General features: G+C 38.3%; 3 protein-coding genes across 4 annotated transcripts; all 3 read left to right on the top strand.

The window, feature by feature from the left end:
- Window positions 1–168: 168 nt before the first annotated feature.
- On the top strand, window positions 169–1,391 carry atpsckmt (fATP synthase c subunit lysine N-methyltransferase). Its single transcript, XM_033982187.2, has 4 exons — window positions 169–615; window positions 775–912; window positions 989–1,039; window positions 1,126–1,391. Exons 1-4 carry the CDS (start codon window positions 337–339, stop codon window positions 1,324–1,326), a joined length of 669 nt encoding a protein of 222 aa, XP_033838078.1. The 5' UTR covers window positions 169–336; the 3' UTR covers window positions 1,327–1,391.
- Window positions 1,392–1,724: 333 nt separating this feature from the next.
- Window positions 1,725–11,800, top strand: LOC117384984 (E3 ubiquitin-protein ligase MARCHF6-like). Of its 2 annotated transcripts, none has more exons than XM_033982184.2 (26): window positions 1,725–1,971; window positions 2,889–2,988; window positions 3,111–3,184; window positions 3,282–3,425; window positions 3,562–3,634; window positions 3,842–4,022; window positions 4,512–4,740; window positions 5,149–5,210; window positions 5,285–5,317; window positions 5,395–5,446; window positions 5,542–5,600; window positions 5,670–5,750; window positions 5,863–5,931; window positions 6,006–6,080; window positions 6,167–6,301; window positions 6,387–6,506; window positions 6,585–6,685; window positions 6,758–6,895; window positions 7,279–7,486; window positions 7,572–7,641; window positions 7,825–8,006; window positions 8,555–8,689; window positions 8,781–8,870; window positions 9,554–9,686; window positions 9,949–10,084; window positions 10,195–11,800. In XM_033982184.2, the coding sequence occupies exons 1-26, from the start codon at window positions 1,953–1,955 to the stop codon at window positions 10,262–10,264; spliced, it is 2,769 nt and encodes a 922-aa protein (XP_033838075.1). In that variant the 5' UTR covers window positions 1,725–1,952; the 3' UTR covers window positions 10,265–11,800. The 2 variants fall into 2 exon arrangements, with proteins under 2 accessions (XP_033838075.1, XP_033838077.1); XM_033982186.2 differs by having other exon boundaries at window positions 1,740–1,971; window positions 2,892–2,988.
- Window positions 11,801–13,654: 1,854 nt separating this feature from the next.
- On the top strand, window positions 13,655–17,826 carry ankrd33bb (ankyrin repeat domain 33Bb). The gene is made up of 5 exons (XM_033982188.2): window positions 13,655–14,137; window positions 15,252–15,381; window positions 16,707–16,847; window positions 16,932–17,095; window positions 17,167–17,826. The coding sequence occupies exons 1-5, from the start codon at window positions 13,655–13,657 to the stop codon at window positions 17,824–17,826; spliced, it is 1,578 nt and encodes a 525-aa protein (XP_033838079.1).
- Window positions 17,827–18,643: the final 817 nt, after the last annotated feature.

Below are 18,643 nucleotides of genomic sequence, written 5' to 3' on the forward strand. Positions count from 1 at the left end.
CCTAAATAATAGAATATTTAAATTACTTGAATAGTTTCCTCATTTCAAAAATACGCTTGTTTGCCTGAATTCATTTTGCAGTGGGCATGGATGTTTTCTTCCATAACGGAACTAACGAATGGGAACGTTTGGGATATAATTGAGGTCCGCCCGGACTTTTTTCACGACGGACACGGTCACTTTTAAAGCTTTAGAGTGGTTGCTTTCTGATTGTATTCGTCCATTTGTTTGTATAGAGAAGATTTGCCGTAAAGCTAATAGTGACTTTTCTTCATTGCCATTTTTACTTCTTATTGTAACGCCGAATATGTAATGTTAGTGTAGCTGCTTTGCAAAATGTCACAAGAAGACACATTTCTGGGAGTCCCATGCCATGGTAAAGACGACCTAGTCCAAAACAAAAACAGAAGCCGTCTCGGTCTCATTGTCACTGGTGTTGTGGGCGGCTCACTCGTGGCTCTTTACGCGGTGGCTGCGCCGTTTGTTGCCCCTGCCCTGAGAAAGGTCTGCCTCCCATTCGTTCCTGCGACCACGGTTCAAGTGACCAATGTCCTCAGCGCCCTCCGACCTAGGACGGGAAATCTGGTGGATATTGGGAGCGGAGACGGACGCATAGTTAGTATTTTATGGTTATTACTGGCTCTGTATGTAATAATATATACACACCGACCATTATCTTTTTCTTTGCCATTCAACATATAGATATGCTGAACATACAATGCAATTACCCAAGATTAATTATTAATTTCCATACCTCTTGTCTTGAATTTACAGGTGATAGCAGCAGCCAAGCAGGGCTTTCGAGCATCAGGGTTTGAGTTGAACCCGTGGCTGGTGTGGTATTCACGCTACAAAGCTTGGAAGGAAGGCGTCCATCACACAACATCTTTCCATATATCTGACCTCTGGAAGGTAAATTTGTATTCATTAGTATGATGACACATGTCAGATGTCAAACATTAGTCTACTTTTTAAAATTAATTCACAGGTCAGTTTTGCGCAGTACCCCAATGTTGTAATTTTTGGAGTACCCCAAATGGTGAGCTTTGTGGTTTCCTTCATTAGAATAATATGCCAATACCCTTTTTGATTAGTCTGGACATATTGTGTTTGTGCTATCTGCAGATGGAGAGATTGGAACACAAGCTGGCTGAAGAGCTACCGAGCACAGCCAAGGTGGTGGCATGTAGATTCCCTTTTCCCACATGGCTCCCTGAACAAACGGTTGGGGAAGGCATAGACACTGTGTGGGTATATGATGCCAAGACATTCAAATGTCACAAAAAGACAAGGACAGTATCTGAACAGAGCCAACATGGACAATAACCTTTATGTATTGTTAAAATAAAATGTATTTCACCCCTCTCAATAAATATTTTTCTTACTTGGGGAAAGTTTCATATAAGTCACTACTTGTTTTGTTTCATATAAGTTTCATATAAGTCACCACTTGTTTTGTTTCATATAAGTTTCATATAAAGTTTCATATAAGTCACCACTTGTTTTGTTTAAAAAATGCTGTTTGTAAATTAAATACAAAATTATACAAAAATACAGCTACTAAAATATTAATTATATAATTAATTATATAAATAATTAATGGTCGTTACCACCCCTTTTAAGTGTGAGGATTAGTGGAACAAAATTTGTAATTACAATTTTGTCCCATAAAACAAGTCTCCTGCTGCTGTGTGTATTTGAATTGCATCCTTCAAGCGCCATCTAGTGATCGGAGAAAGCATCGTGCATTGAGTAGCCTGTGCGCTTTCCGCTAGCTGCAGCGCTGTTATATGGAGTAAACGTGCTACTCAGAGAATATTCGGTGATATTTTGATGATCGTATACAAAACTCGGGCACACAGACAGGGGCATGCGTTTGTATAGATAGCCAAAACCTACAGCATTTCCAGCTGACTGAGCAAACCCTAGTGGAGTCTGTCTGCAGTGGCAAGATGGATACCGCTGAGGAAGGTAAAATGTTTAAACTTGATTTCGTGGTGCCATGTTATGCATTTTATCGTGTCATACTATATAGTGTATTGTAGAGTAAACCAAAGATAGGATATATTTTCCAAAGATCATGTGTGTCTACGATCAATTTGAGTTTTAGATAAATTATTGCAATGCACCGCTAGTTTAAAAGGACCGCTAGCCAATTAGCTTTAGCGGGCTAGCTGGCCTCCCCGTCTGTTATGGCTTTTGTTCATAACATAACATGAGGATGTTTGCCATGGTTTTCCTTGTGTACACATGTAACTAGCGTCAACTTTGTCGTTGTGCTCCCCTATTATCTATTTTGACACTTGTTGCCATTGTATTCTGTACATGTTATTAATATTTGTATATTTGGAAACAGATTTATAATAGTCTTTTTTAAGTTTTCTGCCAAAGATCTCTTTGAGATGAGAGGCACACCCATTTAACACTTATAACTTTACTGTTTTACGGAGCTATACATTTCACGTGTAAGTGCAATAACGCCTCAGTAGCACTTAAAATGTCAATATAACGTATCGCACACAAGTTAGTAACATGAATTACAGATACTCGGTCCATTCAGAACATAACCTACACAATCCACTGGTGTCCTATCTTCTGCGTCTGCATCTTGGCCTTATTATAGTCGTTTTATTTTGGTCGTAGAGTGACACAGGTAATCCAAGGATTACAGTTTGTCCTACTGTGTGACTGTGACATGCTCCTCTGCAGCTGAACAGACATTCTCATTCTACACAAACCACGTTACAATGTTACAAGTAGGCTACAACATCCATTTAATTTATGGTCATTTGACAGAGCATAAAGGGACAAAGTGGAATGTGTCACAGTAATTGTGTTATTACTTATTCACCAGTTACAGAAATTTGCTCTCAATATGATTTTAACAGCAGATATTTGTCGGGTTTGTCGGTCAGAGGGGACCCAGGACAAGCCTCTTTACCATCCTTGTGTCTGCACTGGAAGCATCAAATTCATTCATCAAGAATGGTATGTACTGGTTTTCTAACATGTGTAAGTCAGACAAGGTTAAAAGATAAAAACAAACAAACAAAGAAACAAACAAACAAACAAAAAAACAAAAAACAAACTGCCTGTGTGTGTTTTTGCAGTCTGCTCCAGTGGTTGAAACACAGCAGAAAAGAATACTGTGAACTATGTAAACACCGGTTTGCATTTACACCAAGTATGTTTTTTTTTCTTTCATTCCATGTTTCTAACTATCTTCATATTGTAATTCTCACACAACATTGAAGCTAATGACTTTTTTTTCCTTTTTTCAGTCTATTCTCCAGACATGCCGTCCCGTTTGCCTGTCCAGGACATTTTTGCAGGGCTGGTCACAAGTATTGGGACAGCCATCAGATACTGGTTTCACTACACACTGGTAGCCTTTGCTTGGCTTGGAGTGGTGCCTCTTACAGCATGTGAGTCATACCATTCTCTTATTGACTTTAAATGTATTATTACAACAATTCACAAACGTCAATGAATCCTGTAGTTATCTTAAATCCAAGCATCTTGAAGTCATGCTAAGAAAACTGATGTTTGTCTCCTTCACAGGTCGTATTTACAAATGTTTATTTACTGGCTCCGTGAGCTCTCTCCTTACTCTACCATTAGATATGCTATCTACGTAAGTATTGATCACCACTGTCCTCAGTCTGTCACACTACATACATAATTAGAGTCTTCTTCGCACCTACATGTATCGGTTGTCTTGTGATAGACAGAGACAAAATTGATTGATTAGTTAATGACTTGATCACAGTAGCTTGGATTTACAATAAAATACACTATATAACATGTATAATTCTTACTTCTATTTCTTTCCTCTTCACAGACAGAACCTGCTTGCTGATTGTCTCCAAGGTTGTTTTGTGGTCACGTGTACACTATGCGCCTTCATTAGCCTTGTGTGGCTCAGAGAACAAATAGTGCATGGTGGGGCCCCTCAGTGGTTGGAACAAAACCCAGTCCCCCTGGTACCAAACCCGCCACATGGCCCGGCTGCAGCCAATGAGGTAATCTAAGAATTATTATTACAGGATACAACAATATTGGCTAAATTGTAAAAAAAAAATCCTAATAATATTATGGATCAAAATTCTACTTCTCAGTGCAGCCAATCTGAAAATGACAAGTAATAAACACTTAACATGTCTTTTGAAACAGGATAAAAATAATAACATAAATAGTTCAGCCAGGTAATATGTAGAGAATGAATAAGCCTCTCAATATCATCACAGTAAATTATAATTGTGAGGTTAATTGAAATGTGTATGTTTATCTTGATATCCCTACTACTAAGGGTTTTATCCTGCACTCTTCTGTTCTTCTGTTTTAATGTTAATTTTATGATGATTATTCGTGATTACATGTGATTTTAATGTCTTTCTTATTCTATAAAGCACTTTGAATTACTTTGTGTACAAATTGTGCTGTACAAATAAACTTGCCTTGCCTAAATATTTGTATTGCCTGACTGTATTTAATCTTGAATACTTTGTCAGGATCCTGGAGGGAATGGTGCAGAGAACGTTCCTGTTGGTGCTGATGCTGCAGAAGGCCAGAACCCTGCCAATCCGGCAGCAGCGGTTGACCAACATGAAGCAGGTCACCATGGAGATGAGGCTGAGCTTGAGGATGATGATGGTGAGGATGATGATGGTGAAGAAGACGATGATGAAGACGAGGAGGTCAGGGAGGAGGAGGCCGCAGACGCCAATAATGCAGGACAAGGTCAGCTTTCTATCTTTTTTTTTTTTTTAGGATAATCCTAAAACGCTAACCACGCATCATGAAGTACTGATTCACAAATATTGCTTACATATTGATATTGAAATATTGGGTAATCAGTAGCACAATGCATGTTCATACACTGTAAAAAAGCAATGCAAATGCAAAATTGCACTAAAAAAATCCACAAAACAATGAGACTGCAAAAGGTGAACCGAGATATAGCGAGGGACCACTGTATTGAGAGATTTTCATTGTTCTTTACTATTTATGTGGCAGCCTCACGAAGTTTGAATCAAAAACTGATACTGTCTAACCTTTGGGTATATTTAGATATTTATGTCTAGTCTTAAGCAATGGTTATTTATTTTTTTATTTTTTTATATTCACCTTTGTGTTTCTTATTTACAGAAGATTTGAACTGGAATGCATTGGAATGGGATCGTGCTGCTGAGGAACTTACTTGGGAAAGGGTAAGTCTTTGCAATGCCCTGGTGAAACCAGACATTGCATTGATTAATTATGTACCGTTATATTTGCCTTATAGATGCTGGGCCTGGATGGGTCCCTTGTTTTCCTGGTAAATTTAAAGAAAGACCACTTATATTCTCCTTCACATACAAGGTTTTCAGTTCTAATTGATATTACTGTTTGTAGGAGCATGTCTTCTGGGTGGTTTCTCTCAACACACTTTTCATTCTGGTGTTTGGTATGTTGGAAAATCACTACATTTGGTGGAATAATATTACATATTTTTTACTCTCAAAATGTGTTAATATTTGTGTTCTTTTTATCCTTATCCAGCATTTTGCCCTTACCATATTGGCCATTTCTCAGTGGTGGGATTAGGGTTTGAAGAATATGTAAGTATGGGTGATAAAATGTGTTAATTTTAAACCACAAGTCAATAATAGTTAATGTCTTTATTTCAGATCGAAGCATCACACTTTGAAGGGTTAATTACCACAATACTGGGCTACATCTTACTTGCTGGAGCTTTAATAGTGTTTCATGTATCCTTCAAAATACAACTATTTGGCCTGCTCTGTGCTTTAGTTTCTCAACTTGACTCTAATGTAATGAGGAATGTGAGCATGATTTAGTCCTTAACTCTCCACCCTTCAGGCATTTGCTTCTTTGGTAAAGTTCCAGCGATCCAGGCGTCTACTGGGAGTCTGCTATATTGTTGTCAAGGTACAACATTGGACAAAAATGCTATCATTTTATAACCAATCAAAACACAATTTGTATGTTTTTATTAATTTCAGGTTTCACTCCTTGTTGTGATGGAAATTGGCTTGTTCCCTCTGATCTGTGGTTGGTGGCTTGACATCTGCTCATTGGTTAGACTATTGACCATGTATTATTGTGCATTTAATTATATTAATCATTAGATATAAATTAAATACCTCAAATTTCAAACCTGCAGGAGATGTTTGATGCTACACTCAAAGACAGAGAGCAAAGTTTTGACTCTGCGCCTGGAACCACTCTGTTCCTCCATTGGTTGGTTGGAATGGTCTATGTTTTCTACTTTGCATCATTTATCCTTCTTCTCAGAGAAGTACAGTAGCATTCAGTTCAAAATATTTTGCTTGCTTTTCTCATTAAAACAAAAACCCACCTTGACTATGACACTTGCTTTACAGGTGCTCCGACCCGGTGTGCTGTGGTTCCTGAGAAATCTGAATGACCCAGATTTTAACCCAGTGCAAGAGATGATTCACCTTCCCATTTACAGGCACCTGCGGAGGTTCATTCTATCTGTGGTTGGTACTTTACTTTATTTGTGAAAGTAATATATTTGAGAAAGTAATATACTGTAATGAATCTCTTTTATATTTAAGGTGGTGTTTGGCTCTATAGTCCTGCTGATGCTCTGGCTCCCTATCAGGATAATCAAACTACTCTTTCCTACCTTCCTTCCCTACAATGTCATGCTGTACAGGTAGGCACTGATGATTACTCTATTACCCTGTACCTCCATGAATGATCTCACCAGGCCCACATGTCTCTGCAGTGATGCCCCTGTCAGTGAGCTGTCATTGGAGCTGCTGCTGCTTCAAGTGGTTCTCCCTGCGTTACTGGAGCAGGGACACACTCGACAGTGGCTCAAACGCCTTGTCCACGCCTGGACCTTTACTGTTGGATATGTGCTGTACGCTGGGTTAACCTTTTCCATTCCTTTCTATTTTAGAAGAAACAAAATGCATGGTTCTTACACTGTATAATGTTTAAACATTTACTAATATCATGAAGATATTGTATTTTATTTAAATGGTTTAGGTTTATGGTGTTCAGGTTGAAATAATGATCCCATCATAATGTAAACCTTTTTTTAAGTCATAATCTTAAATCATCATGGTAAAATAATTAATTGGTTGGGTGTTTGCGCCTAATTATTTTATCACCACGGCTGGTCTAATGTGTTACTGCACTACTGAATTTTGTAGTTAAGATGGATGAGAAGTATATGTGTATACTAATCGTATACTATAAAGTGGTTGTAACAAATCCCTTCTTTTGTATACACACACACAGAGATCTCCATTCATACCTGCTTGGAGATTTTGAAGAGGAGGAGAACCAGCCCAATAACAACAATAACAACAACCCACCTGGTCGTCATAACAACAACAGGATACTTGGCTTGGGGGAGGGGCTTCATGCTGCTCATCAGGCTATTTTACAGCAGGGTGGTCCTGTTGGGTTTCAGCCATACATCCGACCCATGAACTTCCCTTTGAAGGTAATTAAATCGTGTGTATTAATTGACTATAATTCTTTCTCTGTTGTTCAAAATATTAAAATACATTCCGCTATGAATTTTGCAGATCACGTTGTTGGTTATCTTTATGTGTGTGACTTTGTTAATGGCCAGTCTCATCTGTCTCACTCTGCCAGGTAAGAGTCCCAACCATCATCTTATTATAATCGATTATTTTGTTTAAATTTCTTTGTTAGTAATAACATACAATAATGTATCTTATAACTTAACTAATGTATAGTTACAAGATACATTATTGAAAGTTGTTGTATTGTTGTTTTTATACGAGACACACACTGATCTCTACCTTCTCTCCTCAGTCTCCGCTGGTCGTTGGCTGATGTCTTTCTGGATGGGCGGAGCTGTGGTCCATGAGCTCTACACAGCAGCCAGTGGTCTGTACGTGTGCTGGCTTTCCATCCGAGCTGCTACCATGTTGTTGTCCTGGATGCCTCAGGGACGAACTGTCATCATGCTCAAAGTGCATGAGTGGACCGTCATGGTAGGTGGACTAGATACAGTTATGCAGATTTTATGGTCTAAAATGAAATAAATAATGTTGACTCTGTTACATTAGGTATATATTGGCAATAAAGTGCAAAAAATAAGAAATATGTAAAGTTACATTAGTGGAGGGTCTGTCCCATGCTAGTCTCCAGTAGGGTAAATGTATCGTCTTTCATATATGCAAGAATGGGCATTTTATTCAATTTTATGGAACATTTCAGTCAAAACATCTCCATGGAGAATAGATTTCTGACCCTCTGTAAAAATGTACATAGTGCAGCTTAAAGTCTCATAATTTGTAAGTGAAGGTTTAGCTCCAGATGTGTTTAATGGGAACAATACAGACCATGATTCAGCCAATTTAACTAAAAAAAAAAAATACTGTTATGTGTCTTTTATAACAAGACAATAATGTACAAAACCCTTGTCTGGGCAGTCTGAGCATTTTCATTGAAGAAATGAATGCCATTGTGCTATACCATGAGTCTGGCACTAATCTACTCGCACCTATTCCCTGCTGACTTATACTTTTACCCTGCACAGATTGTGAAGACGATGGTGGTGGCGGTGCTGTTGGCTGGTGTCATCCCTTTGCTCCTGGGTCTGCTGTTCGAGCTGGTCATTGTGGCTCCTCTCCGAGTCCCACTGGACCAGACGCCTCTGTTTTACCCCTGGCAGGTAAGGCATGTTATTTTAAGTACGTCTAGACTCTTAATCCTTGTTGTGTTCAGCACAAGAAATGTCTCTAATATGTCTCTCTTTGTGGCAGGACTGGGCTTTGGGTGTGCTCCACGCTAAAATTATAGCAGCAATAACACTAATGGGCCCGCAATGGTGGCTCAAAACAGTCATTGAACAGGTCAGTTACATCAACCTTTAAGCAATCATAATGTCTGTTGTCTATTTATATCATGCTTTTTAAAAGCGTCACAGTTTGTGGTTTGCAGCCTTTCTAGTTCTTTCACTGTGTCTGTTAGTACTAATATTACATTTTGTTTATAAAGTGTTTTTCATTAAATTCAGACACTTTTTTCTGTATATGCGAACAAGTGAAAATGCACCACTTTTGAGGTGTAAGTTTTATTACAGTAGCCTTGCAAACCATCCACAATGTGTTCACAGTATAATAATCAAAAGAAATTAAAATGCACATATGAACATTTAAATAGCAAAACAATAAAAAGCTGTAATTAATGGATAATTCATGGTTCTTGGAGATGGTATGAAACTCAATTTTCACAGGGCGAAACACAATACACAGTCTGAGAACAAGAAAATGGTGCAATTCAGTTCACGTATTTAGCCTCACAATTTCTTTGCAGAACTTTAGTACTGTACTACAGTACTGCTTCTCAAAAGATACACGAGGAAAAATATCACAAGATCCCTCATATGCACACAATTTTATGGCAAATTAACCTTTTGAGTTCTTTTAGCACGAGATATTGTCTCTTCCCTGTTGTTCCTTATGTAATAAGAACCAAAAAGCTTAGCTAAGCAGTAGTAAAATAGATTTCTGAAAAAATCTTTTTTGTGCTGTAGGTCTATGCTAATGGTATCCGTAACATTGACCTGCTTTATATTGTGAGGAGACTTGCTGCTCCAGTCATCTGTGTGCTGCTGCTGTCTTTATGTGTGCCATATACAGTCTCTAAAGGAGTCACACCGCTACTGGGTAAGTCAGACTGACACACATTCACAAGAACTTCAGGAGTGTGATGGAAAAAGTAAGAAAAAGTCCCAATGTCTCTTATAGCTATTGCCATTATTTTATAGAAAAAAAAAGTTTGTAAAAGTTGGTGGCCACAAAAACAGCATAGGCTTTTATGTCTGTATTTTCATATTATCCCAATGCCATATTTAGACATCACCCCTGTAAATGCATCTCATAAATGCTGTGTCAAAAATATATAGATATATATTTTGTCTCTTTGCAGCCGTGCAGACTGAAATGCAGACACTGGTGGAGAGGAGAATCTATCCATTTCTGCTAATGGTCGTCATACTATTGGCTATTCTGTCCTTCCAGATCCGCCAGTTCAAAAGACTCTACGAGCACATTAAAAATGACAAGTTAGTAACACATTCCCATTTCAGATATTTCAGTTATTAATTCATGATTATTTTTTGGTTATTGATTTACTGGTATTATTATAGTATGATTGATGTTTTGTCTCTTGCAGATACCTGGTTGGACAGCGGTTAGTTAACTATGAACGTAGGAGCACCAGTGCATCCTATAGCACCTCTTAAAAAAACACTCAACAATGGGAGGAACTGGACTGCTGTAAATCGTAATGCATTTCTGATCCTTTCTCTTAACTTGCAACTACAACCACATAATAAGCTGAGACAGAAGACTGAAACATGATTTATTTTCAGGTCAAACACTTAAAAACACATTCACTTTTCTGGTTTTAATTCTCTTAAAAACTTTTAGTTGGCTCTGTGCTTTTACCTCATATGGTCCCCCATTTCCATTGTGTTGGAGCAGATTTCAGATAGCTGTTTCCTAATGAGCCAGTTTGAGATGCCTGCTTTGTGGGAATTTGTCACATTTGAATTTGTGGTTCTGCCAAGCATTTCAAATGACTTAATTAAACCAAGACTGTCAGAGAAAAGGAGGGAATTATTTTATGTAGCGACAGGATTTATTTTATTTAAGTTGTTTTTAATAGATGTGTTACATTTCTGCCATGAGCTGTGAAATTATTTAACTTAAGAAAAGTAAAATGTTACTTGTTGACCTCCAGTGGTCTTTCATTCACTTAACTGCAAAGAAAACTGAAATACACCACAAATACATCAACAGATTGTAAAGCTGTGGTCATGTTTGCTTTCACTTGTGTAAAAATATTGAAACACTTCAGCAACCAGTTTGGACGTCCCACTTGTTGTAGACGTGTTGTGTGCACCGTATGTTCAACAAAAATACCATAGCAACTGCCTTTGATTGGCATGTTCACCCTAAGCCCCTCCTCCATTCCCTCTAGCTTTAAACCTGCTTTGTTTTACAATGCAGAAGTCTGTGCACTGGCTCCCCATCTCTGTATGGCCTCTACACTCCAAAAACAACCTTAAAGTGCAATAATTAGGTTTTGAGATGTTTTTTGCTGTACTTGAGGCTGTAATATTAGTTAAGTAATGGATGTAAAATTGTGTACAAATTAAGTTGCAAAAACTTAGCATGTTGCCCCTGGATGTCTGTACACAGCTTCACCAAAACATCTTTGTCAGGTGCCACAAATTATATTGAATGCCAGGAAAAAACACAACTAACACATTTTAAATTTCTCCAAAATGTTCCATTACCATTGCCATTTGATGCAATGATTGTGCACTTTATTTCACTGGTAACAATCATTTCAGATCTACTGTAGATATCTGTCAAGTTGAATTTTTATCATTTTACTTTGACACAAATCTGTCAGTATTAACCTGTGGGGATTCTGCAAAAAGAAAAAGACATTTTAGTTTTGACACTGAATGGAATGAAAAAGCAGTTTGACAAATGTGGATATATGCATTGTAGATTATAGTGCAGGCAGCTGTACTATTGTGTGGAATGATCACATTTTACATTTCATGCTATCGAAGTGTCCTTTTTAGTCTTTTTGTTAAATTAAGCTGTACACTTCAAAATCTTGGTCTTGTATTCCAATTTATAGAGGCAAATAATTTCTATTTTTATATGTACAGAACGCAGTGGCATGTACTGTAACACAAAAGTGTGAACTTACATTGTGTGGGTCTGTTAAATGGAACATTATTAAATAGTTGTGACTTAAACTTTCTGTGTTGTTGCTTTTTCTGGGACTTTATAAGATACTAAAAATAAATGTACTTAATTACATTCTTCAGTGGTGAAAGGGAAATTGTGCATCCAGTGCCCTGCCTCTCTTTATACATCTTAATTTATTCTGCAACAGGTGCCAACCAACTTTAGGAAAATAATTATTTAATTTGGACAATTTTCAAAACTTTTGCTTTAATGTTGCTCATGCATCGTTACTCCATTGTTCATGAATCTAATATTTATAAAGAGAATGGAAATACTAGTTTAAGTGGTGATTGCTTCCTAAGATCCGTTTTTCTTGATATGATGCAGAGGGTTATTTTGGGCAGTCTGGTTCGGGATAATTGGAACAGCAATGAGGCCTGGCTCTTGGAAACAGGACAGTGGGATATTTGTGCTGAATCCAATTAACTCTGCTAGAATAGGGCAGCCTAACGTCCTGTATGCAAATGAAAGGAGAACAACTCAAAATATAAACAAAACAATTGCTTTAAAATGACTGAACTGTATAGCTGCTTGTGTAGTTGCCATCTGTTTTAACTACTAAGACAGATAGTAGATAACATAACACTAATGGGAAATATGACAATAACATTGGTCCACATGAAATGCAACTGTAAAGATCCAGTGCATATGACTCAAATGTTATAGTTAAGGTGTATGTATTTCAAAAAGGTAAATAACCTAATGAAATGTTCTGGGTCTATGGGATCTAGATCCACATACAATTGAGTAATTATCATGACCTCTATGAAAATGTAGCAATTTCATAAGAATGTATTATTTAGTAAGTACTCAATCTCAATCAAAAGTAAATTAATAGTGTAAAATAACTAATATCGTAGATTAATTGTTCCTGGTATAAATTACCATTCATCTTCTGTTATAACATATTATATTTAAGGTCACTCTTGGATGATGGTGGTCATGCCTTTCAAGGACAACCCTAAGCAGTAGGACATCCATTTTGAGCCACTGAAGTTAAGTGCAGACCACTCCTTAAGAGGTGGTGTCAGGCTGGCTTTGAACCAGCACTAATGACATTAAATCATTAATGAACAACAAACACATGTCCATTAGAAATATCTTAGTAAAAATGTTATGTATCAACTGTAAATGGTTACTATGTGGGGCATTAGTTTACAAATAAAAACATTTATCTATAAGCGTTGGGACTTTGGGATTGGGGAATAAACTCATAAAGACAGTGACTAAAGAGATTAACATGAGTCAGGCCAGGAGCATGCCGTTCATCCCATTGCTGCACTGCATCTCCCCAGGGAAGCACTGGATTAACTGTTCAACAAAGCAACTATTTCCAACCAGGACAACGCATTTTCAGAAGTCAGAAGTTTTTTTTAATCTTTGGATGCTAAGGTTTGGCAAACTCTCAAGATTTGGTAATTATCAGTAATGCCACATTTTGTGGGAATAAAACTTTTTAATACATCAACAGCTCCCAAAAGGATGGAATAATTTACTATTTATCTGCTGCCAATCATCGGGAATCATCAAGCCTTTGGAATTATTAAACAACGCCATTTTGTGGGGTTAAACTCTTTTGATAATCAAACAGAACAGTATAAAATAGAAATTTAGTAAAGAAATAGTAGGTACCAATACTTATTACTATTGTTATTAGTACTGTTATTATAAATGCCATCATCTTCAGTCAACCCGTGTGACCTCTGATGACCTTTGTGCCTTGGAGGTGAATTTGTAAATATTGCCAAGTTTGATGTGGGTAGTCTTTTGTCCAATGTAAACATTTAAATATCTTAATTATTAGTCAACCTGGCAACTCAGGTATTTCTTACTCTCTGCACAATTGCTGTGATAGTGAGTAAATGGTGTTAACAGTCAACCAAATTGATGAGTTAAAGGTTCGAGAGAATGGGTTTGCTAAAGGAGGGGGCATGGGGGATTTTCCCAATAATAAATCAGCCATGGATTTGCCTGTCATGTCCATCACCACGATTGACGAAGAGGGAGAGTCTGAAGTGGCAGCCGAGGATGAAAATATCACATTCGAAGTTTCATATACTCGTAACTACTGGGAGGATGAGGATGATATCTACCAGGAGTTTGAAGAACTGGACTTTGAATCGCTGCCAGACCACACAGACACTCGGAGTATTGCGTCAGATGATTCCTTCTACCCCCCAGAGTGTGCAGATGGGACAGGGTTGGAGCGAACCCCGAGTCCAGATAGCCCCGAGCCTATCTCCTTCTATAAGGCCTGCTGTAACAACAACTCCATCATTGTCAAGATTATGATCCGCCAAGGGGTGACTGAGGAGGAAGTGGTGGAGACAGACAAGAACAGGAGAGTATGTATCAGTGTGAAACATATGTGTCAGTCATGGTACAATATTTATATGATGTCATGTGTAAGCATAGTGTAGTTAAAGGAGCATTATGTAATGTTTCTAGTCACCTGCTTTTTCCATCCACAGTATAGCAGTAAAACTGGCCATCTCCAAGCAGGCCATGTAATAGGATCTATGTAGAGGCGACCCCACTCACAGTTAAAATGAATGTTTTTTTTGGTTTTTTTTTATAAGCAATAAAAATAACTGTAATTTAATAAATGCAAGATAGACTAGTAACTTAAGAACAAATGTTGTCTAACTGATGGCACAGATTGGTTCCCACTGAGCTGCATTTCTGTCAGTCCCGGGGGCAAGCTTGTCACCAATAGTGGGCAGGTGTCAATGAATGATATTGTAGAGTATAGCAACTTTGAGTGTTAAAAACAACTACTTTTCATGAGACCAGTACATAATTTCTAAAGATAAAGATTAAAAAGTGTTTGTCAGTAATTAACTACAGCTAATAACTTGTTAATTTACCATAATCAAAAAACTGTCATGTGAGTTGTTTCAGGAGAGCTTTCTAGGTGAAGGTCATGATGACAAAGGTTAAATCTTAAAGGAGACTCAGCGCGTTTAGTTAAGACCTGAGCAGCAGATGGTCAGTATCAACAGCTACACAAAACAGCATGTCTTCAGGGCTCAGCGTTTAAAGACAACTCAGCTAAAAGCCAAAGGAAAATACAAAATGCTGATGTTATACTAAACTGAACCAGATTTAAATAATTAGTTTCTTAAGAACCACATTTTTAATTAATTAGGTGTAGTTTGAAATTTGGATTTTTCTTTAAACAATTTGACATCAACAATAGTAACTAAAAACTGTGAAAGATTCTTTATCATTATCAGATTCTGTCAAATGGCAATAGCTTTTATCCAAGAACTATAGGTCAACTTTAAGATATAGTTAAGACTTGAAGACTTGAAAGGTTATGAATTGTTTCATGGGATATTAAACATTTGCAATGCCTTCTCCTCAACATGGAATAATACTTGGGAGAGGGTCACATTTAACTAAATTTCATTGTGTTGCACATAAGGAAATTTCACCTTAATTTCTCCTGTGTTACAGAGTGGCCTTATTGCAGCATGTTACCATGGTTACATTGATGTCGTGATGGCCCTGTCCCAGTGCCCGTACGTGGATGTAAACTGGCAGGACAACGAGGGCAACACGGCACTCATCACTGCAGCACAAGCAGGTAACTCCCCTCGACCTGCTGACCCACAGTCCACCTGGAGGGAGAAAAAATGCATTGATCTACATCCAGAAGTGTCCAGGGCAATATATAATTAAGATTAGGTTCATTCTTGCCGCTGTATTAGAATACAACTGAATTTTTAAGGACGTTCCCATATGAATGTTTTTCAGCCAATATCCCATATTTGCATATATCAATATTTTAAAATATTACAGCAAAGCCCACAAACTGAAGTAACACTCTAGCCAAGACAAATGTAGTTTGTCTGTCTTCCTGGAGAGACACATGTAATTTCCATGTCCTCTGGAATACAGAGCATGTTTTGAATTGGTGTATTGACTCTACATAGATCATAGTAAATAAAACGTGTGTGTTCTCTGCTTAGTAAAACCATAACTGTAGTAATACTTTAGTTAAACTAAACTCAAGCATAAAACAACAAGATAATTACTGTGGCTGCGGTTATAAGCTATAAGATAATATTTTCAAGAACAACTGTGCACATGAAAAAAGAAAACATTGAATATTCTAAGACACATTATAAGATATTCTAGTCGTGGATGAATGGCATCAGACAGTTTAATTGGAATTTTTTTTATGAAAAATAAAGCCGTCTGACTTTGATTGATTTTCTTATCTTAATAAAAATTTAATCTTGCAAAACAATTACTGAGCTATTTAGAGTGGAAAGTTGCAGTGTCACTTTCAAATTGACCTAAATGAAAGCACATAAAATATAATATATTCAGGCCATCCAAATGTAGTTTCCCTGTTACTTCCAAAGGTAAGATCCCCCTTTTCATAGCATCAATGCCACATATCCAGGCATGACACGCACTGATCAGTTATCCGCTAACTGTGATAAACGAGTGAGTGAAGATGAATAGCCTAAGACTTCTCTTCATTTTCTGCTTCATTAAAACAAACATCGATCGTCTGTCAGGAGTCAAGACAGAGGTGTGAGTGGTCTGGCGACAGGTGTGACCAAAATCTGAGGCACCAGTAGAACACGGATATTGCACATAAGTATATAAGTATAAATATGCAGATTTTTTGTTTATTTGGAGTAAAGGAGTAATTGGTAAGATAAAGGGATACTAGCAGCACTAATGCTATTTGTCATAAATACTTAAAATAATCTAAACCATATTGCAGACAGAGCTTGGTTGTTTTTGAAGATGTAATAATTAAGTGTAATAACTACTGCAGGGCACATAGATGACAAGACTCATGGATTCACTATGGACATTTTAGGGCACTAATTAGTACACATAACACAACTATGACTCTATGACTTTGATTTGTTGATGTGGTGTGCTCTTCAGGTCACGCGTTCATCACCAACTTTTTGCTGAATTACTTCCCTGGTCTGGACCTCGAGAGAAGGAACTGTCATGGCTTCACCGCTCTGATGAAAGCAGCCATGCAGGGTCGCACCGAGTGTGTCCGCACTCTTATGCTGGCAGGTAACTACACACAAAAGCAGTACAACAGAGTAACAAAGATGCTTTTACATAGTTTAGTTCCTAATTTATACCTAATGTTACCAGGGGCAGATGTCCAGGCCCGGGACGGTGGGCGTGGCCTGACCCCTCGTGAATGGGCTCTGTTCACCGGACGACATGACACGGCTAACTTCATGAACGTGCTGATGGCCCGGCCCTGCGCAGAGCAGTTCTGTGACTCCTTCCCTCTGGAGTGGCCCTTGTTGGAGGTTTGTGACTATCAGTACAAATGGAACTAAACTGATTCAATATGAAGCTTATTGTCAAATGTCTTTGTCAGGAGCTGGTGGCTGAAGCGGAGAAACCAAAGCCCTGTTGGAAGAATGTGCTGAGCCTGGTCAGCTGCTGCCATTATAAGTTCTACATCACCAATAAGATATCCCCAGTGGACGATGGAGTGTTGGAACACATGGTGCGTGCCACCACCAGTATCTGCAGTCCATTCATCGCCACAGCAGCCCACACAGTGAGCCCGGGCAGCCCCCCGTGCATTGGGAAGAGGCGCTATGCAGTACAGGAGATCCTGAAGAGGAGGCGCCTGGCTGAGCTCAAGAGCCTGGGCCCTGAGCGGTTGAACCACTACAAGAGGTTCTTCCAGAACTCCAGGGTGCAGCTGATCCCTCGAGCTGTGGACCGCAGGGCCAGTCTGCAGCCTCAGCTGCTGACAGAGGTGGCTGCTGCTGCCTCCTCCATGGCCCTGAGAAGAGCCAGCCTGCTCCCTCTGCACCTACTCCGCAGAGCCAGTGTCCGGCCCGGCCTCATCGTCCCCAAAGTGCGCCTCTGCAAGGCCTCCAATCCCAACTACAAACCTGACAAAGTCTGCAGGAGCCGGAATAAGAACCAGCTACAGGTGCCCAAGTGGGACTATAAAATGAAGAAGGTGGAGAGGAAACAGGAAGAGGAGAAAAATAAACTTGTGCTCAACATGAAACGCAGGTGACCTCAGAAGTGCTGACAATGCAGACCTGCAGTGTGTAACGTAAACCGCTCTGACCTTTTTAAAAGAATGACAGGTTGTGGAATCTGTGGCCTTATTTTCACTTATAACTGCACTCAAATTATATGTTTACTCTGGCAGCTCACATATTTGGTCCTCCTTTGAACAACATCAACACTTTCCCATGTGCAGCATTCATATAGTATAGTGAACACACCAGGTAAAAGGGGCTTATGTGGTGGCTGAAGACGGTACTCACAGCAGCTTTGGAGCAGATTTAGGCAGCATCTGAAAGCACAACCAAGAATAAACAGCTTAATGCTCAACGCTGACTTGTTGACATTATAAATAATCACATAAAGTCCTCTGGATTTTGCTACTGTGAATAAGACTTGCCAAGTTATATTTTTGATTATACCAAATTTAAGACAGGAGAAATATTTGTAATGGGGGCCACGTGAGAGAAATGAAACAGTAGGTTTTTTGTGTGGTTAATAGGCTAAGCTGCCTAATTACACGGAGCTCTTAAATATGAAAGCCAAAATTATCGCTGGATAAGCACAACACACCATGATACACACATGAAACAGCATTAAGACTTGTGTTGTTTAGACTTACTGACAATAAAGTGAGAAAATGCCAAATTCATTAACTTGTTGTAGCCCTTCTGTCTCACAAGTCATTTTGAAATAAACTTTTTTTTTTTTTTTTTTTTTTTTTTTTTTTTTAAGCATACGTTCATTTAATTATCAGGCTATTAAATAGAAAAATAAAACTTTGAACCATATCGTCTCCTCGATTCTGGAGGGTGTGATTGACA

The sequence above is a fragment of the Periophthalmus magnuspinnatus genome, chromosome 17 (assembly GCF_009829125.3).
Source record: "Periophthalmus magnuspinnatus isolate fPerMag1 chromosome 17, fPerMag1.2.pri, whole genome shotgun sequence".
Classification (NCBI taxonomy): domain Eukaryota; kingdom Metazoa; phylum Chordata; class Actinopteri; order Gobiiformes; family Gobiidae; genus Periophthalmus; species Periophthalmus magnuspinnatus.